Genomic DNA, 23,903 nt, shown 5'->3' on the forward strand with positions numbered 1-23,903 from the left:
AAGCTTCGGGATAATGGGTGAAAGTAATTTTGACAGCTAAACAAGTGAAAAAAATTGTTCTATGGAGAAAAACTTGAAATAAATTGTTAAAAATTGCGGGAAAAGTGATAAAAATAGTTTTTATTGATAGATAGAGTTTCAGGCAATGGAATACGCGTGTTGGATTGCAGGGATAGAGTGTACTTTCGCGGAAAATTGAGTGAAAAAGTGATAGCGTCGCCTCCTTGACGATTCAGGCCATTTCCTTGTGTTTCCGGGGAGATGGCTGCGTGGAATCCAGCCTGGCAGGCACAGTTTGCCTCTGTGCAGAATATTAATGAGGTAATGTACAATGCAATGACCCCAGAGCAGAAGCAGCAGATCCAGCAGAATTGGCAACAGTGGCAATCGTATCAGGAGCAATATGCTCAGTGGCATGCTCAGTATGGGGCTCAGTATGAGAAGGAGATGCAGAAGCAGAAGCAGATGCAACAGAAACCACCAGCTCCGGTGCCTCGGCCACAAGGTAGAGGTGTCCAACAGGTGCAAATGATGATGCAGGCACAGCAAATCCCCACACTTGCTTCGGTTACCTATCCGGGCTTCCAGCAGCCTGTGCAGTTTCAGAGTCCTGTTGTCTACCCTCAAGCCCACCCTCCGCCACAGCACCAGCCACCAGCTCAGCCTCCTCCTCCGCCTCCGCCGCCACCGGATAACACTTCCCTGCCTCCGCCTCCGCCGCCTGAGGAGCAGACTTCGCAGGCTGGTGGGCAGCACGTGCAACATAGTAATTTCGGTGGACAGGGACAGTTTCAACCTGGTCAGGACTGGGTTAAAGGGCCGAAGAATCCCTTCATGCAGCACAATCCGCAGCAGCAGAAGAATCAATTCATGCAGCAGAATCCCAATCAACAAAATCAGCCCAATCAGCAGAAAAATCAATGGAACAAAGGGAATCAGATGAATAGGGGAAATCCCAGGCAGCAAATGAACCAGGGTAACCAGGGCAATCAAGGAAATCAGAGAAATCAAGGAAACCAGGGAAATCAAGGAAATCAGAGAAATCAAGGAAACCAGCGCAATCAGAAGGGATTCCAGAAAAATCAAGGAAATCCTGGATTCCAGAAAAATCAGAATAATCCTGGGTTTCAGGCTCAGCAAAATAATCCAGGGTTCCAGAATAATCAGAACAATCCAGGATTCCAGAAGAACCAGAATAATCCTGGATTCCAGAATAATCAGAATAGCCCGGGATTCCAGAAGAACCAGAATAATCCCGGATTCCAGAATAATCAGAACAATCCGGGACTCCAGAAGAACCAGAACAATCCTGGATTTCAGAAAAATCAAGGGAATCCTGGCTTCCAGAAGAATCAGAATGCGGGATTCCAGAAAAATCAGAATAATCCAGGATTCCAGAGAAATCAGAATCAAGGAAACCAGAAAAATCAGATGAATCCGGGATTCCAGAGGAATCAAAACAGCCCGGGATTTCAGAAGAATCAGAATAATCCTGGCTTCCAGAAAAATCAGAATAATCCTGGCTTTCAGAAGAATCAGGGTAATCCCGGCTTTCAGAAGAATCAGGGAAATCCTGGTCAGCAGAGGAATCAGATGAATCAGAATCAGGGTAATCAGAATCCCCAGAATCAGAGAAATCAGTTCAACCAGGGCAGAAATCAGAGGAATCCCCGGCAGAATCAGCAAATGAATAAGTTCCAAGGGCCAGGACCGATGAATCAGCAGAACAACCAATTCAATCAGCGTCAGCAGAATTTTGGCCAGAATCAGCAGCAATGGAATCAACAGCAGAATTGGGGTCAGCAGAATAGGCAACAGGGCAACAATTGGAATAGGAATCAAGGTCCTCCGCCGTTGATGGGTCAATCCTGGGGCAATCCAGACAATTCCTTCGAAGGAGGACATCAGGTCAGTGCAAAATATCTTGCGCCTTTTTCCTTTGGCAATCTTCTATTCATTTTTTTCATTTTCATTTATTATTTTCTGTTTGTAATGCTGATATGATCAAGATTTTTGTTTAATGTGAGGTTATGTTACGTCTAACCTCAAAATCCATATTATTTTTTTAATATAAAATTCCTACAATATAGCTCCGATATTTCTTTTCCAATGTGCATTTTGTGGCATTAATAATTCTGATAATTCTATATAGAGACTTAAAAAATCATTTTTAAACTGAATTTCTAACCTTAAAAATATTAATTTTCACATGAAAGGATCATAATGTCATTTAATAATTTCTTAGAAAATAAAATATTTTAACGAGGAGTGAGACTGCAAAATTATTCTTCATGCCATAAATTGAAGATTTATTGAGTCTGTAGTTCCCTTTTTTATAAAAGGTTTTTAATAATTGAAATACCTTTTAAAAAAAGGGAACTATAGGCTCAATAAATCTCCGATTTATGGCATCAAGAATATTTCGCAGTCTCACTCCTCGTTGAAATATTTTATTCTCTACACGAAATTATTAAACGCCATTATGATCCTTTCATGTGAAAATTAATATTTTTAAGGTTATAAATTAAGTTTAAAAATGAAATATTTTAAGTTCCTAATAGAATTTCCTAAATAGAAACATAACCTCATATATGAGGTTATGTCGAACATAACCTTAAAATGCATTCGAACTTCGAATGACAAAAATTTAGAAATTTTCTTCAAATATATTGCTTAATTATTTTCCCAAAAGTCCATCAAAAAGGCGAATTCAGGAAAGTTTGAAATATTCTAAATATTTACAGTTTAAAGACATAAATTATCTTTTAATTCAATTTAATTACCAAATTCTGATCATAGAACGTTTTAACCTGGTAATGCATTTAGGAAACAAAAGCAATGTTTTCATGTACATTCTCTTGTTGATTCTAATTATTGGGCCTTGTTCACTTATTCAGTTGTAGATTACAGTAGACTTTCACTAATTCGGCTCTTTTAAGATCGGGCTACTTTTTAATTCGGGCAGCAACTAAATTTGAAAAAAGTTTGTTGACAATTTTCACATGTGCTTATTCTTGTTAAATGAAGGAAATATTCTCAAAATTTCCATGGTTTTTCTTAGTTATGATGTTATTTTGCATTATTTAGGGCTTTCATGGAATTTAAGTTAAATGTCGGAATGTAAACTTGAGATAAGAATGTAGATAAACAAAAAGTCGTTGCATTCCAAACAGTTTGACGCCCGAATTTCTCTCTAATTCGGCTGACATTTCGGTTCCAATTGCCCGAATTTGAATTTTTCTACTGTAATTCAAAAAGTTTTAGGTTATGTTAAGCCTAACCTCAAAGATACAAAACATATCCATTTTTGTGGCAGAATCTTTTATACTATGCTCTATGGAGGATTTTTTAAATGAATATTTAACCACAAGGAAAGACATTAACCAAGATAAAGTCTTTGAAATTAATTGTATCATACTCTAACCTCAAAAATATAAGAAATTATTGCTAAAGTAAAGTGCCCTCGCTGGACTGGTACCTCTTCTGGACCGGCAGAGTTATTTATTCAATTTATTTATATTTGCTGTAGGGGAAATGCTCATAATTTTGTCCAGTTTCTTATTTTGGACACTTTGAGGATAACATTGGACACTAAAAATAAATTGATTAAAATGATGGATTTTTATTCCAATATTTGATTAATAATGAATTCTATCTAAATATTTGTTCTTTTTGGAAGATTTTAACACTAAATACGTTAAAATTTGAATATGATTTGAGTTGAAATTGCTTTGTTGAAAATTCAGTGTGAGCAATTGCTTACGAGAAATATGACAGAACTTCGTGGCTTACTTCAGTCTTATTTAGTTTTGGTGAAGTACTAACAAAGTTTGTTCGCTGTTTTTGAGTGATATTATTGAATATTCATTGAATATTGTGTTGATTCATGTTACTGATGATTTGTACATTTGACCTGAAGTGAGATTTGCCTTGTGAATTATATTTTTCGTGTGAAAAATGGGAAATTTTTTAAGACATTCACCAGTGAGGTGATGATTCTTATTTTGGACAGGTGTTTTTCTCACGAAATTTCGTGAAGTTTTAGCTTTTGTGATGACTAGGTTGGACAAATGCCTGGAGAAACAAAGGAGCATCATCTCTACGAAAGAGATGTAGCGAGAAATGCCCTGAAAGGCTCCCGGAAAGGTCAGGGAATAAGCGAATCCGCACGTACTTGGAGTATCGAAGTCAACTCACTTTAATGAATGATATGGAAAGTTTCCGGGCTTCTGTGACATTCTACGTTTCCCTTACATGAACAGGAAGAGGACTTGGTAAGATTGGTTCATCAAATGAAGAACAATGGGCATCCTATTGAGGCGGATTAGCTGTCCAAATTTACAGCCAAGTTGGACAAATTAATAAACAAGTTGTCCAAAATAAGAGCCAAGGTCACCTCTACTTATCAATTCATTTTTAAACGTATTAAAACTAATTTTAATAAAAATAAAACGATAAATAGCTTGCTAAGTTTCTAAACAACCCTTCTGAAAAGAGAGTAACAAGAAATGTCAATTAGTGTAGAAAATATCGCACTTCAAACTTGGAACTTCGATGCTTATAAGCAGACTGTCCAAAATTATGAGCACTTCCCCTAATATTTAGAGTATGATCTAACATTAATAAGACAATTATTAAAGTCGTCTACATATTAAGAGCAATTTAAAGGAAATTGTTTTTTTTAAAGGAAATTTGCCCTATATTGTAGACAGAAACGTCAAACTTTTTTAAAAAGGTATTTTTTGACGAAAATTGCTTCTAGTGTGTACGTGTAGACGCCATAAAAATACTATAATTAATCTACAGTAGACTCTGGCTTATCCGTGGACTCTTTTTCCGGGTGACATAAAAAAATCCGTGAGACAGTTGAATTTTCAAAATTTTTATGACACATTGTTCCCGTTTTGGGGTTTTTTTTGTTAAGCAAATGTACTCTATCTACTGTAATTCTTACTCACTGTAACTTGTTTGGACAGTACGCATGTTTAGAGAGACTGTCGGATTCAGTCAAGTCAAGATTCACTCCATAAATTTTCAATGTAAACAAAAAAATCGTTGGATTTCAAACAATTTGATGGGTATCACATTTGTTGGTGACATTGTGTGATGTTTGGTGACATTTTGGTCCCGATCTCACGGATAAACGAGAGCCTACTGTATATTAAGCAAATAAGAGTAGAGGGTCCATTATTTTAGAATTGAGGTTATGTTGCATCTAACCTCAAAGGAAGATGTACTTTAATAAAATTTTCAAATCCCAAACATTACAATAAGTTGGAGATTTTACCGTTTAATGAGTTTAAAAGAAAGATAACCTGTTCGAGCTACACAAATTCAAAGAAATGAAATAACGTAGAGATGACAGGTTAGAAACTTAAGAAGAAAAGGTTAAAAAAAAGTTTCTTAGGTTAGAATTATATGCATCTGAAAAATATTTTGTGTGGTTAGATTTTTTTCCAAGCTTTTTCTGGTGAATATTTGATAGTTTTTTTTTAGGTTAGACATAGCATAACCTCACATTTTAAAATGCAATTTATTTTAGTAAGAGGTTACATTGATCAAAAATTTCTCAAAAGTTTTTAAAAAAGATTTATTTAAAATTTCATTTTTTTCGGAGATTATCGAATGTATTTTATTTAAATGAAATTTAATTTCAATTTTGTGATAGTTCAGAGTTAGAGAAAATATTGTATTGGTTTCCTCTAGGATGAATATCAGGAGGAAGAGTATTATGAGGATTATCCGGAGGGTGAGTACAGCCATTACGAAGAAGAGTACAATGAAGAAGAAGAGTTCACTCAACAACAACAACAACAACAACAACAAAAACAAGAAACGCCTCAAAAGCCACAAAAGGCACCTGATGAGCGATTCTACGAAGATAATTTTGATGAAGTACCTCAGACATCCTCCCAAGTGGATGCTGCTGGACCTTCAACAAAAATCCCACCTCCTGAATCCACCAGCACAAAAGAAGATACTCCTCCGAAGAAGGAAGCCGAAAAGGATGAGGATGAACTGCGATTTGATGAGCAGTTCAAAAAGTGGGAGGAACAATTCTTGAATTGGAAGAAACAGAATCAGAATCATCCTGATCGTAGGGCATACAGGGAGTATGAGATGAAGTTTGAGGAATGCAGGAAGAATTTACTAGAGCGTCGGGAGCAGATGAGACGTCGAAAGATGCAGGAGAAGTTGCAAGCGATCAGAGCTGAAGAAAGTGCTCAAGAGGATGCTCAAGCAAAGGATGTGGAAAAGAAGGCTGAAGATGTTCCCAAGGATGTTGTTCAGGAAGAAAAAACAACTCCAGAAGAGTCTCAGGCAGCAGCTCCTGTTGAATCAGAGCCTCTTCCTCAGAAACAATTGGAGAACTTGACGAATCTCTTTAATGCCAATTCAGGATCAATTCCTGGCTTAGATTTGGTGACTCACGAGGAAAAGGCAGGCCAGGAGGAAGCTAGAGAAAGTTCAGAAACTGTCAATTTGTTGGCCGGAACGCTTGGCGAATTGAATAGAGGAGCTAATTTGGCAGAAATTTCCAGGAATATTTCATCCTTGCTCAAAACTCCAAATCTCATGGATATCCTGTCATTGGTGAAGGGAACATCCAAGGAACAAAGTACTGTTGAACATGCTCCTCTTGAGAAGCCCAATCTTGACCCTTGGGTGGACATGAATGATCCCTGGGCGGACATTGGTGCGGGAAGGAGTCAGGAACGCCAGGAAGAGAGATATCTGGAAAGAAATTTTGACGACAGACGCATTCCTGAAGATTTTGGCCATGAACGTGGGTATCCAGATAAATACAGAGATAACTATCGGGATAATATGTCAGATCGCAGATTTCCGGAAAACTTTCCTGAACGCAGATTTCCGGAAGACTTTCCAGATCGTAGATTTCCTGACAGACGATTTCCCGATGAATATCCGGATCGCAGATTTCCTGATGAATTTCCAGATCGAAGATTTCCTGATGAATTTCCGGATCGGAGATTTCCGGAAAATTTTCCAGATCGAAGATACCCAGAAAACTTGCAGGATCGAAGGTATCCAGAAAGCCTGCAAGAAAGAAGATTTCCGGAAAATCTTCCGGAACGTAGATATCCTGACGATTATCCAGATCGTAGATTTCCGGAACAATTCGGCATGGGCGATCGTGGGAGGATGTATGATGATTACAGTGCGGCACGAAGATATCCGGATCGTGGGATAAGTCGAATGGATGAGGACAGTATGAGCCAGCAGAGTGGGAATTGGATGAGAAATTACGGAGATCGCATGAACGACTTTGATAATAGTCGTAGTTCTTTCTCTAATGTCAATTATGATGATTCTGGAGATATATTCCGGCCGACACAGGTTATTGACTACCAGAATATGTCCAGGGATCGTGCTTCTGTGGATCCCTTAAAGGATCCTCTGGCCAAGAAATGGCCAGAAGATGATATTCTAAGGCCGGCTAAGGTTGTTGATTATGGCCACAAGAAGGTCGATGCAGCTCCTGCAGAAGTTCCCGTGATCACAACAATTGATTATGGACATGGAACGGCTCTGGCGAAGAAGAAAAAGCCAGAAGTTCTGAGGCATCACCTGTCCAAGAAGCAGATGAAGAGGATTGATGTTGAAGCCATAATTGAAGCGGCCAAGAAGAGACGAAAGGCCAGAATTGAGAAGATGAAGGTGATTGAGCAGAGCAATCCGGATTATCCTAAGAAAGGATGGATTCTCATTGGAGAGAAACCGACGTTTCCCACATTTCCCACCAAGAGAGGTCTCCGGAAGACACGAAGTGGGCGAATTCAGTTGCCGAAAGCCGAGAGACGAAGGCGAGCAGAAGAGGCCATCAAGCTGCAGTACGAAGGGATCTCTGATTCGGAAGATGACGATGTTCAGGAAATCGGAGGACTTCCGTCAGAAGTCGTGCAGATTTCTGACGATGACATGGATGATTTGTAAGTTGTCTTCTTAAATCCTTAGTTTTAGGTCTGAAATACTATAACACAGTTTAACCCTTTAAGGACGATTGGGTCACCGGTGACCCAAAAATGAAATTTTTCCTACGGCCGTCTAAAGGTGTGATTTGCATAAAAAAAGTCAGAAAAAGTTATTTTTTCTGACCCCCGATTTTTGATCTTCTCGTCCTTAAAGGGTTAATTCGATTTCTTTGAATGTATTATGAAAATCGGACTTTTCGACCAGGGCGCCCCTAGAGTTAGTCTAATGAACTTGAGATGTTACAAAAAGTTGAAGAGTTTTTCAAGATCTTTCATTTGTACCATCGATGACCTAATTTAGGCAAATGGAACAGGAGAAATCACTGAAATATTTTTGAAACAAATATTGACTTTCGGTCTTCCGTGCCCGTCCCCCTAAAAAAATATAATCTAATGAATTCTTTTATCACAGCTCTACGTCGTTATGCCCTCCAAAATCATGTTTTTTGGTATAGCCTAAAATTGGTTCTAGTAATTTTATTAATTTTCAGATAGAAAGTAACTAGTTCTGATGAATATTTTATCTATAGAGACCTATGACCGGAAAATTCGCCATTTTGAATTTTCGAAGTTTAAAGGTCGACCACTCAAAATGGCTCAATTTTCAACGGAATTGCTTAATTTTAGATTTTTTCGAAAGGTCTTGAAATTTCCAACCCGACTGCATCGGATTTAATAGATGTATCTTTCTCAAAAAAAAAAAAATTAAAATTTTTTTTTATGTTTTCGAAAACGGTAAAAGATATCGACTTCCGTTCTTCGACTACCAACAGCTTCTACGATTTCTTTCAATTTCGAATATGTTTTAGAGGTAGTCAAGACCGTCAACGTGAATATTTCGTCCTTGGGCACCTATGTTCGAAAACCATTTCGATATCGAATTTTCGAAGATCAAAGTTTAACAATTTTGCAGAGTCTATTTTTCAACAGATTCGCTTAAATTTGGATTTCTTGAAAGATTTTGAAATTTCCAAACAGACTCCATCGGATTTAATTGGTCATGAGTCGGTATAGTACTCAAATTTGATGTATCTTTCTCAAAAAAAAAAAAAATCAAAAATAGGGGAAAGTATTCTCCCTTCGAACGTTCATGCCTTCGAATAATGTGAATTTCTTTTACTTTTTCTAAAAGATTTCCACGTGATTGTCACACAATTATCAATAATTGATAATAAGTTAACTAATATTTAATAGAAATGTTAAAAAACTTAAAGAAAATTCACATTAGGGTAAATGTCGTAATTCAAAACTCTTTCCAGACGCTTTAACTTTGACAGAAGATTCAACACATTAAGTTCATATTTTTTCTGAAGAGAATTACATAAATTTGCTCCCTGACTCTTCTAAAATGTTACTGTTTACTGAAAATTCTTAAGATATAATTTGAAAACTTCTTAAATACAAGAAAAATACGCGAGTGAAAAATGCTTCTATTGGAAACAAATTAATCCAAATGGAGACAAGGGAAAGTTTCTAATTGGAGACAAACAGTGTAAGTGAAACCTCGACGAAAGGCTTCCAAAAACCTTGTTGAATTGCTCTTGAATGCAGGATTTGTTCTTATTCATGATCTTTTCTCCTTTTCCCATCTAAAAAAATAAGAAAATTTCTCCAAAAAAATTATATTTCCGGGGTTTCCTATTGAAGCATTTGCAGACACTTTAGAAAAACCCTTTATGTTCAAGAAATAGGTAATTATTTCATTTGAAAACTTCACGAACCGTTAACAATAAAGATCAGCACTTAATTTAACTAAAATTAGCCAGAAATATGACATAAATGTTAAACAAAACGAATAAACAACAGTCATTTTATTGTGTTTTTCATTGAAAAACATGGATCGATCGATGAAAAATTCGCTGGCGAAAAGGTACACTTTTAATTTTTCTGAGAAATTAACAAATTAAAATTTGTGAATATGAATGGATTTTCATTTTATTTGGAGCAAAATTAACTAAATAATGAAACTCAGGTATGGAAAATTTATAAATATAGTAATTTAGTACTGTATTTATCATGAAAACAGTGACGTTTCCATTTGGAATAGCGAAAAATTTCCATTTGAAGTAGGTTTTGAATTAGCTTAATTTACCCTATTCGAAGGTATGAACGTTCGAAGGGAGAGTACTTTCCCCTATTTTATTTTTGTTCGAAAGATTGTGACTCGGCTAGAGGCTAAACGGTAAAAGATATCGACTTCCTGTCTTCGACGACCCCTTCCCCCTATAAGTCAATATTATCTAGGATAGCCTTTTTTTCCCAAACACACTCTTTGTCCCCTCTAGAACCGTGTTTTTTTGGTTTATTTAGAAAACAGGTTCTACGATTTCTTTCATTTTCGAATATGTTTTAGTGGTACCTCAAGGCGAATATTTCGTCCTCGGACACCTATGTTTGAAAACCATTTCGATATCGAATTTTCGAAGATCAAAATTTAACCACTTTATGAGAGCCCATAATCGATTTTAAGTTACACACTTTAGAATTCTTTCAAAAAGATCATGTGACGTTTCCTCTTCTCTGCCTTACAAATAGTGGTTTTTATCCTTATTTTGCTACGTTGGAAAATATTTGACGAGGAAGAAACTGGTCTACAAGTCTAACGACATTATCACACTTGCATATTAAAATTTTAATGTGATTCACATTAATTGTCGCTTGTGAGCGTCCAAATATGTAATTTGTGTCTTTGAGTCACTTATTATTTGGGGTTTTTCTTTTTATTGATAAAGAAGTGGACTTGGCCTGCAAAAATAAGTTTAAATTTACCTAAAGCATAAATATTTTTCACATTAAAAAATTAAAGAGAAAATCGCATTAATTTCTTGGATTAATGCTATAAATCAATTTATATCAAATTTTTCGGGCCAAGTTTACCTTTTTATCAACAAATAGATCAAATTTTGAATATAACATGATTCAAACACACAAATTACACATTTTAACTCTCACTAGCGACAATTATTGTGAATCATATTAAAATTTTAATGTGCAAGTGTGATAACACAGTAAAAATTCTGATTTGAAAAGTGACCATGTTTGAAGTAAAATTATCAAGATATCTCTTTCTAACCCGAAATTATGGCACACTACGTTCCAGTCGGGCAATAGGGGAATGTAGGCAGGCTTCGCACGTGTGTGCTTTCAAACGATGTGAATTTTCTCTTTATTTCCAAAGAGTTTGTTCCGAATTTCTTAGCCATAAGTTAAGTAATTATGAACCTTATCTTCATTGTAAAAATAGGCAGCCAAGCCCTTCTTTCCTAGGTGCTAGGATCACAAATAGAAAATTGGCCCAAAATGGGTAATTTTAATGGCACATATTTCATTTGATTTCTCATATTTAAACTCATTTCTAAAAAAATCACTTACACAGTGGATGAAGAGTATACTAGAGATGATATTTACGTAATAACTTTTTGCATCGGAGGGAAATTATTTTCACGGTGGTGGAAAATTCGCAAGTACTACACTGTGTGTGGTTTCAAACACTGAATGTGTGAGCATTCGCATATGCATCCGGCAACTTCAGATTGAAAACCATAACTTCACTAAAGCCTCATAAGCCACAGGGAGACAATCCTGGACATTTCCTCTTCGACAGGCGTGTAGTTTCCTGCCCATCTCCATGAGACGACGTTTATTCACAGTGTGAACCGTGTGAACATGCTCACCATTAGCCTGGGACTCAATGTCACTAACTAAACTGCTACCATGCTAAAGGATATCGAAAAAATTATGAGCCACTTTAAACATTTGCAATAAGAATTAGGAAAACCAAACATTTTACTCACAAAGCGAGTGTTACTCGAACACTCTGAAAAACACAGAAGCTTATCACCTTTCTTAATATAATTTATGCAACCTTTAGGAAAACAAAACAATATTAACATAACCTCTACAATGTTCCGGCGATTCCAGCTGACCAGACGATTAATTTTGACAGTTTAGTCGATTTTCGATATTTATTTGGAAGAAAAAAACAGTGCTCCAGAAAATGTGGAAAAAAGTGTTTTAAAGATTTTCTTTTAGTGCAGTGATAGTTTCCGCGGGTTCACGGGGGTACAGTATAACTGTAGGAAAATAATTCTTAATTGTGGATAAAATTTATTTCGAGAAAAAAAGCAATGACGAACCCAAAACCCCCATCGTGTGAACGCTGGCCCCGGGGGCAAGAATCGCACAAATCGTCATATTTTTTTTCATTTTCCTGTCCAGGAAAAACCAACAATTCTGTGATAGTGGACTAGACATGCATAGAAACCTAAAGGATCACAGATTTTTTTGGTGTAGTGCAATTTATTGCCCACTTTACAGTTTAGTCAGAAAAAAATCCTGAATATGAAGCACGAAAAAACGTGCGAAGGCTGCCTACATTCCCCTATCTTCATTTTTTTTTCAAAAAATGAGCCGTGAATTGCTATATCTCGATAATGTCTTTATCGATTTTCGAGTTCAAGTCAGTTTTAGAACGGTTTCAAGTAGGCTTATAAGATACAGAGAAATGAAGAAAATTCTAGGTAGAATTTCGGAAATAGCAAAAAAAAGTTCAGTTGAAAATCTGTTTTCAAAAATTTGCGTTTCTTAGAATATTTCTTCGTTTCGGATGTTTGCAGAAACGAATCCCTACCCGATGTTGATGATAATCCTGACAATCAGATGAGTGATACGTCCCTTCCGGATGCCGAGGAATTTGATTTTCCTTCGGCTGACAAATTTTTGAGTGAGAAATCAGCAAAGAGAAAAGCAGAAGAGGAAAGTAAGGCAAATGCAGAAAAAAGGCGCAGAGAGGAAGATATCTTCCCCGAAATTGAAGAGAAGAAGAGCAAAGAGGAAGATATCTTCCCAGAAGTCGAAAGGAAGAAGAAGAAAGAGGAAGATATCTTCTCTGAAGAAGAAGAGACTGGATTTCATGTGAATATCGGCGATATTCTCGATCATCCGCATCGCAAGTTGCGACCTAAACGGTAAGGATTTTTTTTAGACATTTTTTTTCTTCCTGAGGGCTTTTCTCCTAATTTTGGGATCAATTGAAGGATAATCATGATTATGCGAGGGCCTCCGGGAAGTGGCAAGACGCACTTTGCCAAATTGATTAAGGACAGAGAAGTTGAGAATGGAGGATCAGCTCCAAGGATTCTCAGCATTGATGACTACTACATGACTGAAGAAGAGGAAATGGTGAGGTGTCCGGAGACGAACAAAATGATTGAGATGAAGAAGATGGTGTACACTTATGAAGAGGGCATGGAGGAGCAGTATACGCAGTATCTGCTTAAGTCATTCCGGAAGACCATCACAGATGGCTACTTTGATTTCATCATTGTCGACTTCAACAATAAGGAGTTGGCACCGCACCAGGAAATTGTCAACTTTGGAAGGACCAATGGATTTACGGTGAGTTGGTATATTTGAAATTTTCAGGAAATTTTGGAAAATACTGTGAAATTTTGATAAATCCGTGAAACTTTACATAAACAAATTAAAAAATTCCAATTAATCAATAACCCTTTACTTCTTACGAAATTTTTAATAAATTTCGAATACGTTGGAATATTTTTGACCATATGAATATATTAAGTCCCGCCCACCGTGTTAAGTCACCTTTTTACGATTTTAACATGAAGTGAAAAGGATAATATTGTTTTTTTTCTTACAATCCTTAAATGGTTACTGTTTTACTTCTGCGTTAATGCACTGTAACCAATTTCTCATAGAAAAAAAGGCTATGTAAAAATAAGCCACACCCCTAAAAAACTTACACTTAAAAGAAGCAATAAGAAAATTACAAAGGAAAATGCTCGAAATTTTTGGACAAAAAGTAGTTTTACATTTAAATCTTCATGCAAATGAAGAATAGTAATGCTATGTGTGAGGCCATATTTAAAAAATTCACGTAAAAAATAAGCCACGCCCCTTACGAATTTGCTCTTCAAGAAACGGTAAAAGAAAACCACAACGTTAAATGACCAAAAAGAATAAACGGAAAGTAAAATTATTATTAAATTCTATGGCACAAATGCAATAGACCACCCTTGAGATATTATTTAAAACTACTTAAAAGTAACCACGCCCCTCCAAAATTTGGATTAAATACGAAGCAAAATATAAAAATTATAACTAAAAATGTTCAAAAGTAGTAAATAATTTTCAATGCCTATGAAAAACGAAAGAGAATAGTGATGCTATGTTCGAGGTCAGGTAAAAATAGACCACGCCCCTCAGAAAACTTGCAATGAGAGAAATTAACAATACAAAGCCATATCAAAAAATACAGAAGGCAAGCAATTATTTAAATATAACATTGAATGTCTCAAAATGTCGAAGATATATATTTTTTTAAATTGATTCTTGAATAATGTAAATGAATATTATGTTGATGGTTCCCCGTCACATAAGTTTTAATTTTAAAAGATATTCTCAGAAATCTCGGAAATTTGCTCAAAAATAGATACTTCATATTTTTGGAAAATGACAAAAACCAACAAATGAGGCATTTAGAGTGATCAGAGCGTAATGACTTACTGTGTTATCACACTTGCACATTAACATTTTAATATGATTCACATTAATTGTCGCTGGTGAGAGTCCAAATGTGTAATTTGTATGTTTGAATCATTTTATATTCAAAATTTGATCTATTTGTTGATAAAAAGTTAGACTTGGCCCGCAAAATTTGAAATAAATTGATTTATAACATTAATGCGAAAAATTAATGCGATTTTCTCTTTAATTTTTTAATGTGAAAAATATTTATGCTTTAGGTAAATTTAAACTTATTTTTGCAGGCCAAGTCCATTTCTTTATCAATAAATAGAAAAACCCCAAATATTAAGTGACTCAAAGACACAAATACAGTGCTGTCTCTCTATATGCACACTCTATATGCACAGCTTTTGTGTCGGTTGCATTCAAAATCAATTTGTTTACATTTTGACAAAGTAATAAAGAAAATTATTTTCTTGGTAAATAATTTTTCTTGTTTTTAATTTTCTTAATTTTATTTTTTCTGTCTCATATATTTGAAATAACACGGGAAATTCTAGAACAATAAAAAAATGATAATTTATTAAAAGAAAGAAAAAAAAACCGTTGTGAATTTCAAAAAAAGTTGTGCATATTCAGAGAGAGAACTGTCAAAAAAAGTACCCAAACTGTGCATATAGAGAGACAGTACTGTAACATATTTGGACACTCACAAATGACAATTCATGTGAATCACATTAAAATTTTAATGTGCAAGTGTGATAACGCCGAAAAGATATCTGACGAAATTATTTGACAGGATGCGATCAAGTCTAGTTTGACAGATATAGTCTGACAAACATTTTGACAGAAAATTTGACAGATGGTGTGACAACAATGACAGATAAACTTGTAATTGTAAAACATTGGAAAAACAGTTTGTAGTTCAGAAACATTACAAACTTTTTGCTATTGAACAAACTAATTTTTGTATTAGTATGTAAATGCATTTCTCGGACAAATTGTCGTACAAACATTAATTTTGTCAAATTTTATCCAAAAGGAGTGGCAAAGCGTTTTATGCTTTGCGAAGTGCTTGAATTCGTGATTTATATGCTATACAGGGCGTCCCGGGATTATGTACATTTTCTGGGCCGAGAAAAAGTGCACGATACGGCTTTATGCATACAGAACTTTTGTATACTTCAGGAGACTTCTTTTGAATGAGTTACGGAAACACCGCAAAATATTATTAGCGCCAATTTTTTGGGCTATTTTCAATGCCAACTATTCGAAGTTAGTCATTTCAAATTTACTGCCTCGAAAAAAATGCATACATTTAGGTGAATTTCAAAAATGATTTCACAAATGAGCTCCTAATAGTATAGGCAATAATGCATAAGTGGACTTGCATAATCACATCATATCCATAATTCCGATATGCATAATCCCAGGGGGGCTCTGTATCTCAAAAGTACTTTCGCATTATTTTCTGATTTCCGGTTGTCAAACAATTTGAACCGATTCATGAATCACTCAAAAAATCCCCCAAAATGGTTTTAAGAGTAATAGAATTGATTTTCAGATGAAAATTACTTATCGATTCATAACCGGTTCATTACCGATTAAGAACCGATTTGAACTGTTTGAATGAAAATTATCGGTTCATAACCGGTTTTTAGAACCGATTGGAACCGGTTCAGTTTTGTCGTAAATTCCAAGACCTTTTCAACGAGCCCAAGTATAACCATATTCGTTTTCTAAAATGCTCTCTAGAGCCTTTTTAACCTTTGACCTTGAAAAACCGTTATTAAGAATAATTCAACGTTATTTTCGTATAAGGACGAAATGTCGACCAGGGTAATCTCTAAAATATATTTAAAAATAAAAAAAGGGATGCGAGAAAACTGAAGGGGATGTTAACGATCCTTGGGTCGACTTACAGGAGGTCTCCCGAAGGTCCCAAGTCGCTATCTCTAATCGTTTGGGCTCTAGAGCTGGCGACAACTCTAGACACTCTAGACAGCGTGACGACATTTGTCCAAAATCGTCTGAAACGCAAAGATTTGTTGAGAAAAGTGGTCTCCGGGGATGGCTCTTACTGCTCTCTCTGTGGACTTCAAGCAGTAAAAGCAATATACACAGAAAAAAATATTTTGTAAAATTGTTCGTAAATGTTTGTGAAATCCTATGGAGAACTTACGAAATGCTCGTGAATCATATAACCCACAAACAAGTTCGTAAAATTTTGTACATTTTCTCAAACGTTCGTAAAATGATCATTTGACGAACATTTTTTGTACTTTTACAAAAATTTGTTCGCAAATGTTCGTAAACACACAAAAAAATGTTCGTAAAATTTTGCCATTTGTTCGTATTTGTTCGTAAATTTTTGCCAAACAAAAATTTACGAACAAATGACAAAATTTGACGAACATTTTTGTGTGTTTACGAACATTTACGAACAAGTTTGTAAAAGTACAAAATATGTTCGTCAAATGATCATTTTACGAACGATGTTTGTGGAAAAAGTACAAAATTTTACGAACTTGTTTGTGGATTATATGATTCACGAGCATTTCGTAAGTCTTCCATAGGATTTCACAAACTTTTACGAACATTTTTACAAAATATTTTTTTTCTGTGTATAATCAAATTTCACTAAATTTATTGTTCTAAAAATTATATGGATATGTCAATAATGATACCATTACTATCAGTTTTGAACTTAGGGTAAGTGTGCCAAATTTCGGCATAGTTGCATGCAAGCGTCAAAGTCTCAAGTTTGAAATGTAATATTTTAAATACAAATTGATTTTTTTTATTCTTTCTTTTGTAAGAGTGTTGCTTGGAACCATGTAAAGAGTTTACCATCTTTACTTACTCTAAAATCATTCTTAATACATTTTAAAATGAATAAAAATATAGACATAGTTTTGGTGCCCTATTTCGGCCACCTTCATTTTCATAGTTCCTTGCCCTTCGGGAATTCTTCCAATATCTTTTTCACGTCATCTCGTTTGTCGAAGCTACATTTTTTTGTTATTCTTTTGCATTGTATAATCTTTAGAGTACGTAAAATCTAAAAGTTCATAGAAATTCGAGGAACGTAAAAGGTGGCCGAAATTGCAAGCTGGCTGGAATTAGGCACACTTACCCTATTGAGTGATGTGTTATAAAAAAAAATGGGAATAAATGAACCGGTGAATGACTCAATTGAGATTTTCTCTGCAGAGTTATACCTGCGAGATGACTCTCAATCTGGAAGTCTGCCTCCGAAGGAATACTCATGGCAGGTCGAAGGAAGATATTGAGGCAATTTTGAAAGATTGGCCAGAACTTCCAGAAATTGCTTTAAAGATCAGCCCTAAATCTCTCGAAGCGCTCAATAAGGAAGTTCAACAGAAGAAGCGACAGCAAGAAGACGAAGCAAAGGAAGGGCCTGAGGAGGAGTCAGCGGGAACTCAAGCTGAAACGGTAAGTTTTTAGCAGATTTCAAAGGGTTTCTGGTTCATTGCTTATTCAGGAAATTTTTGGTTTCTTGAATTTTGCAGACAGAAGAACCCGACAAGGATGAAACTGATGCTGCAGACGAGGCCACAGAGGTGAGATAAATAATCAAAAGGATCTTTTTTTTGTCCCATTTTACAGGAAGTGCAGTGAGAGTTATAATGAACAAAAAAAAAATATGCATCTAGAATTGCGTCTCAATAATAGTTTCTTAAAATAAGATAATGAATTTATTTATAAATGACGAGAAAATGACCTAAACAGAGGAACATTTGTGTTTTATCACTTTGATTTTTATTTCTTTAAAACAAGACAAGAAAAAAAGAAAGATAAAGAGAAAGAAGATCATAAAACACATCCTCTTGTGTCATGAGAAAAAAAAATCCAGTCAATTTTTTTTATTAATGAAAAAAATATTTAGGGCCATGAAACGTGTTTTTTTCTGCAGTTAACAGAAGAAAAAGGCGTTATCACGAGGAGACAGTCGTGAGAAAGAAATCGTAAAATTTTCCTTTTTCTCACTTCTCAATCAATATCCGGGGAATTTAATGATTCCCATAAAATTTTCCCACGCAGGATGACACGAAAAAAAAAGAATCCTGAGAGGTGGGATTGATGTGTCTTTTTTTTAAATCTAAGAAATTTTAAAATGAAAATTTATGTCAAAAAAAACTGTCACTGAAATTACTACTGAAAAAAATTGCTATAAAAAATAGAGATGGCAAGAAAAGTAACTATTGGTACATCACACTTCGAATATAGTTTGGATTGTTGAAGAGTAAATGGGATTCGGATCGCACTGAGGAACAACTAGGTTGGTATATTCTTTTGATTTGACTTGTTTTTGGTTATTTTTTTTGTTATGGCAAAAGGTTCAACTTCAACGAAGACGTAGCGATGGCTTTTTTGTCTGAAAATTAAAGAAAATGCAATTTAATTATTTTTAGAAATTTCAAACAGGAAAAAGTTCAAAGTTCTGAGGAAATGGACAAGTTTCTCAGAAGTTTTTCGCTTTATGCAAATAAAAAGTCAAACTACAAGAATACAAATATCCAAGAATTTGTTTTCTGTCCCTCAGACTCGTTGGTGCACTGCAAATTTCAGAAAAGTGAAAAAAATCTAAAAAGAGATGGAAAAGAGTCCCAGGCTTTGCAAAATGCTCAAATCTCTGCTATACTCCAAAAGTACTTTTGCATAATTTACCGTTTTCCGGTTCAAAACCGATTTATTGAAGAGATTGAATCACTCAAAAGATGACCCAAAATAGTTCAGGAGCAATATATTTGATTTTCTGATAAAAGCGGTGGCAAAGCGTCGCAGGGTTTGCGAAATGCTCGAACTCGTGACTTAGATGGCATACCGCAAAAGTACTTTCGCATCATTTACTGTTTACCGGTTCTCAACCGATTTGAACTGATTCATAAATCACTTAAAAGATCCCTCAAAACAGTTTTAAAAGTTAATAGAATTAATTTTCGCATGAAAATTATTTATCGGTTATGAACCGGTTTAATACCGGTTCAAAACCGATTGGAACCGGTTCAGTTTTGTCGGAAATTCCCAGACCTTTCCAACGACCCCAAACATTACTCCATTCGCTTGATAAATACGCTCTCTAGTGTCATTTTAACCTTTAACCTTGAAAAATCGTTATTAGGAATGATTCAACGGGATTTTTGTTTATGGGACATCTCGTCCCATTGAGGGGAGGGGTGGGGGAAAACGAGGGGCATGATAATGATCCTTGGATCGATTTATGGGGGGGGGTCCACCGAAGGTCTCAAGTCTCTATCTCTAACCGTTTGGCCTCTAGCGCTGGCAACAGCCGGACGGACAGGAGGACAGAGGGATAGACGGACAAACAGCGTGATGACATTTCTCACAAAACTTCTGACACGTGAAGATTTGTTGAGAAAAGTTGTCTTCGGGGGTGGAATTTACTGCTTTCTCTGTGGAGTTCAAGCAGTAAAAGCAATATACACAGAAAAAAATATTTTATAAAATTGTTTGTAAATGTTTGTGAAATCCTATGCAGGACTTACGAAATTCTCGTGAATCATATAACCCACAAACAAGTTCGTAAAATTTTGTACTTTTTTCACAAACATTGTTCGTAAAATGATCATTTGTCGGACAATTTTTGTACGGGGTGGAAATGTTGGGGGGGGGGGGTTGAAAAAGGCGAGGGATTAGATATATATATATATATATATATATTGCTCTCTCCGTAGAGTTCGAGCAGTAAAATACTTATCGATTATGAATCGGGTCATTACACAACCTATTGGAACCAGTTCAGACTTGTCAGAAATTTCAAGACATTTCTAACGAGTCCAAATATAACCCCATTTAACCTTTAACCTTGAAAAACCGTTTTCATGTTTAAAGCAAATTTGTTTAAATTCGCTATAGTTTCCCTTGTTTTATCGTGATTCTTTATAATGATAATTTGGATGACATTTTGGCATTGACAGACAGTCTAATCTAGATCTTTCAAATTTCATAAAATCAAAATTCGCGGCCCTTTCTTTTTCATAATATTTGCATAAATCTATCCCACTATTTCGGACTCAAAATTGAATTGAACTTAATTTAATTTGGTGTGATATTCAAGAGAAGAAGAGTGCGAAAGAGTAGCATAATAATCATATATACAAAACTTTTTAAGAACGAAAAGGATGTGAATTTTGATTTTATGAAATTTTCCTGATCTAAAAGGTGTGCCGGAGCGGCCGGAGCCACTAGGAATGATTTAACGATATTAGATGATATTCTTAACAATCTTATCTACTATAACCCTACCAAAATTTCATGTTCTCTGGTTGGGCCCAAACTTTGCCCAAATGTATTTGGGGAATGAGAAATAAGAGACTTAAAAAAAACTAAGGTGTAAATCAAGTGTGTTTGTGTGTGAGAGCAAGAAAGGAAGAGTGAGAGTAGATCGAAGACAAATGAATTAAACACCGAGAAAAATGTGGATCGTAAAATTTACCATCCTCCATACAAAATTCTAATGGCCGGATAGTAAAAAAGTCACCCAGCAAACGCGATATTAAATTGGACTGTCAAAAATTGTAGAATCTATTGCATGGATAGTAAATTCTAATATCCCGGATATTAGATTTTACTAGCCGGATGGTAAATTTTACTGGCAGGATAGTAAATTTTACTAGCCGGATATTAGAATGAAAAATGTCGGAAAAAATTATTTTTCCTTATTTTCATTGAATTTTGGCCATTGCATTGTTTGAAGGCTTGGGGCCCTTCCTGGATGACATTCTCTGTATTTCAAGCCATTTTGGTGCGTGAAAATTGACGACTGCGCTGAGATTTGAACGCGCGACCTTTGTGGATGACAGTCGAGCATCTTCCAGCTTCGCCACGAATTGCTATTCAAAGCATATCGGGAACCGTTGCATCGGCACCCACGATGCCCACGATATTCCAAAATGGCATTCTAACAGCAGATGGCAAATTTTACTGGATTGGATAGTAATTTCAATCCAAATTACTATCCTCCGTTCAAATTTACTGTCTTCCAGTTAAATTCTAACATCTAATATGCGGCCAGTAAAATTTACTACCCCGATATTAGAATCTAAGAGAGGTCAAGGTAAAATCTAAATGTGGATAGTAGATAATACTCAAGCGATAAGTGAAGAGACTACTTAGTTGGGTTAAAGTAAAATAAGAAAATTTAAAGAAGCATCGTTACGTCTACATTTTGTAGTTGAACCTTTACAAATTATCTACGTGTCTAGACAATTTTTCTTTTTCTTCTGAACATTGCGATTTATTGCAATGAGGAGGGAAAGAAAAATATTTAGTCAGTAGAAAAAAAGTGAAAAAAAGCAAAAAAAAAGTTGTCCTTTTGGTGATTTGGTGAAAAAGTTGATGTTAATGTGGATACCATTTGTTCTTGGTTGATTTGCATTGAATCCGCGATGGGCACTTTTAGCGCGTCTGGACGGCACGAGCAAACCACTGAGGCATACCACCATGGAGGACTTTCTGCAGGATGCTGATGAATCGATGATTTTTGAGAAAGATACAAAACCGGGTCAAAAGAGGGTGAGTTGTCTTATTTTTGGGAAGATTTGAGTAAGGGATTTTTGATAAATCAACGGAGCTTGGGATTATCATCTCATTGCAGGTTCGCTGGGCGGATATTGAGGAGCGCCGGGCACAGGAGAAGATGCGTGCTATTGGGTTTGTTGTTGGTCAGACAGATTGGAGTCGGATGATGGATCCCACACAGGGCAGTTCGGCACTCACGCAAACAAAGTACATCGAGCGTCATCCAAAATGATCCGGATTGTATTGAATGTTAAATTCAGCACGTAATTTTTGCAGAATCGATCCACTAAAAATAGTGGACAACTTAGTAAAAAAAAAAAGAAAAATTACACTATAAAACATGTACTGAACTTTGTCTTTTGCTGGAACGTGCTTCGCGCTGATCCTCAGCCTCCCCAAAGTTGGCACAAAGTGTGGTAATTTATATGGAAATGAAATTTCGTGTTTCAAATATTTTTCACCCAAAGTGTTGCTGGAGAGTTGAATAAAAAAAAAAGTGGAGCATGTGAGAATTTTGACGATGTGTAGTGGACAAAAGTGTTTTCAGTGCGAAGAAAGTTTTCACTCATGAATTTTCCATTGGAAAACTTGCACTGTTAACTAGTTTTTTTTTGCTTCTGAACTTTAATCGCGCGAGAATTTTTAATTAAAGTGCAGAAGGAGAAGAAAGTTTGTGGAATTTGAACACTATGTGCATTTTTTATGAGAAGACTTTTGGTTAAAGCATTTTTTAAGTTCAAGAATTAGATTTTCAACTGTTTTATACGTGTTGACACAATGAATGGCATTCTGGCTATTATATTTTGAAAGTATTTTAATGCTAAAAGATTTTATTTGATTGAAACTTGACGTGCTAGTCACCAGGGGCGCTTCTGCTAACGACATTAATTACTTTCAGAATTTTATTAAAAAACCCGAATTCTTAGACTACACAAAAAGCGAAAAACAACTCCTCCAGTAAATGTTGACTTACGAGGGGTTACCGAAGACTGGATGACGATATCTCTTAGTGTTTGACCTCTAATCCAATAGCAAGCCTTCGCATTTACAAGATAAAAAGTTGAAGTATTGCTCAGAATCGATGCAGTCGAATTGGAAATTTCAAGACCTTTGAAATCATTTGAAAAATGAGTCCTTCAGAAGTGGTTAAATTTTCACCTTGAAAAATTGAAAGTTGAATTTTTTTCGGTCATACACTGAGAAAAAAAGAGGGTGCGATTAACTTTTTTTCCTCCTCACTTTAACACTTTTCAGGTGTAAAAATATATCAACATTTTTGATGTTAATATTACACCTTTTTAAGTGTAAAATTAACATGAAAAAGGGTAACTTTAACCCATAATACACCTAAAAAGCATAATATTTACACCGATTTCGGATCAATAATGCAGGGTAAAATTAACATTTCTGGAATGTTATTTTAACTTTTTCGGACTTCTCTCAGTGTAGGTGTTTATGTATGAAATGTTTGTTTGGACTAGTTACAAAATATTATCAGAAAATCAATGAAATTGATCGGGTTCGAATAAAATAAAAAATAGTTTTGGAGTGGTAAGACGGGAAAAAGAGAAGAGACGCCTGAAAATTTTCTTTTTAATGGTGGGTCACGGAAAAACGGAAATCGATATCTCTTATGGTTTTAGCAGGGTTTTTAAGATTTTGGAATTTAATGTTTCGTATATAAGCTTTTCGATTACGTCAATTTCAATTTCAACTTCGTATACTCCCTGATACGGATCTCAAGAATTCATTGGTGATAGCCTCAAAATTCGAAAAATTGCTGTTTGCCCTGTATGTCAAGGTCAAAAACTCTTTGATCTGCTGGCTCTCACCATTTAGAGGAGGGGTGAGCTAGAA

At 35.5% G+C, this 23,903-nt stretch overlaps 1 protein-coding gene across 2 annotated transcripts; it reads left to right on the top strand.

The window, feature by feature from the left end:
- The first annotated feature begins 12 nt into the window (after window positions 1–12).
- On the top strand, window positions 13–22,396 carry LOC129797935 (uncharacterized). Of its 2 annotated transcripts, XM_055840823.1 has the most exons (9): window positions 13–1,908; window positions 5,707–7,952; window positions 12,611–12,961; window positions 13,031–13,391; window positions 17,694–17,936; window positions 18,014–18,064; window positions 18,732–18,783; window positions 21,928–22,040; window positions 22,123–22,396. In XM_055840823.1, the coding sequence occupies exons 1-9, from the start codon at window positions 262–264 to the stop codon at window positions 22,276–22,278; spliced, it is 5,220 nt and encodes a 1,739-aa protein (XP_055696798.1). In that variant the 5' UTR covers window positions 13–261; the 3' UTR covers window positions 22,279–22,396. The 2 variants fall into 2 exon arrangements, with proteins under 2 accessions (XP_055696798.1, XP_055696804.1); XM_055840829.1 differs by lacking the exons at window positions 18,732–18,783; window positions 22,123–22,396 and having other exon boundaries at window positions 22–1,908; window positions 21,928–22,025.
- The last annotated feature ends 1,507 nt before the right edge of the window (window positions 22,397–23,903 follow it).

The sequence above is a fragment of the Phlebotomus papatasi genome, chromosome 1 (assembly GCF_024763615.1).
Source record: "Phlebotomus papatasi isolate M1 chromosome 1, Ppap_2.1, whole genome shotgun sequence".
Lineage (NCBI taxonomy): Eukaryota > Metazoa > Arthropoda > Insecta > Diptera > Psychodidae > Phlebotomus > Phlebotomus papatasi.

What these genes read in the sequence shown, in the direction of transcription:
- LOC129797935 (XM_055840823.1), top strand. Translation starts at nt 262, where the DNA reads ATGGCTGCGTGGAATCCAGCCTGGCAGGCACAGTTTGCCTCTGTGCAG. An exon ending in CTGCAGACGAGGCCACAGAG is followed by an intron (nt 18,065 to 18,731) that starts GTGAGATAAATA and finishes CTTCGAATATAG; the next exon opens with TTTGGATTGTTGAAGAGTAA. An exon ending in CAAAACCGGGTCAAAAGAGG is followed by an intron (nt 22,041 to 22,122) that starts GTGAGTTGTCTT and finishes ATCTCATTGCAG; the next exon opens with GTTCGCTGGGCGGATATTGA.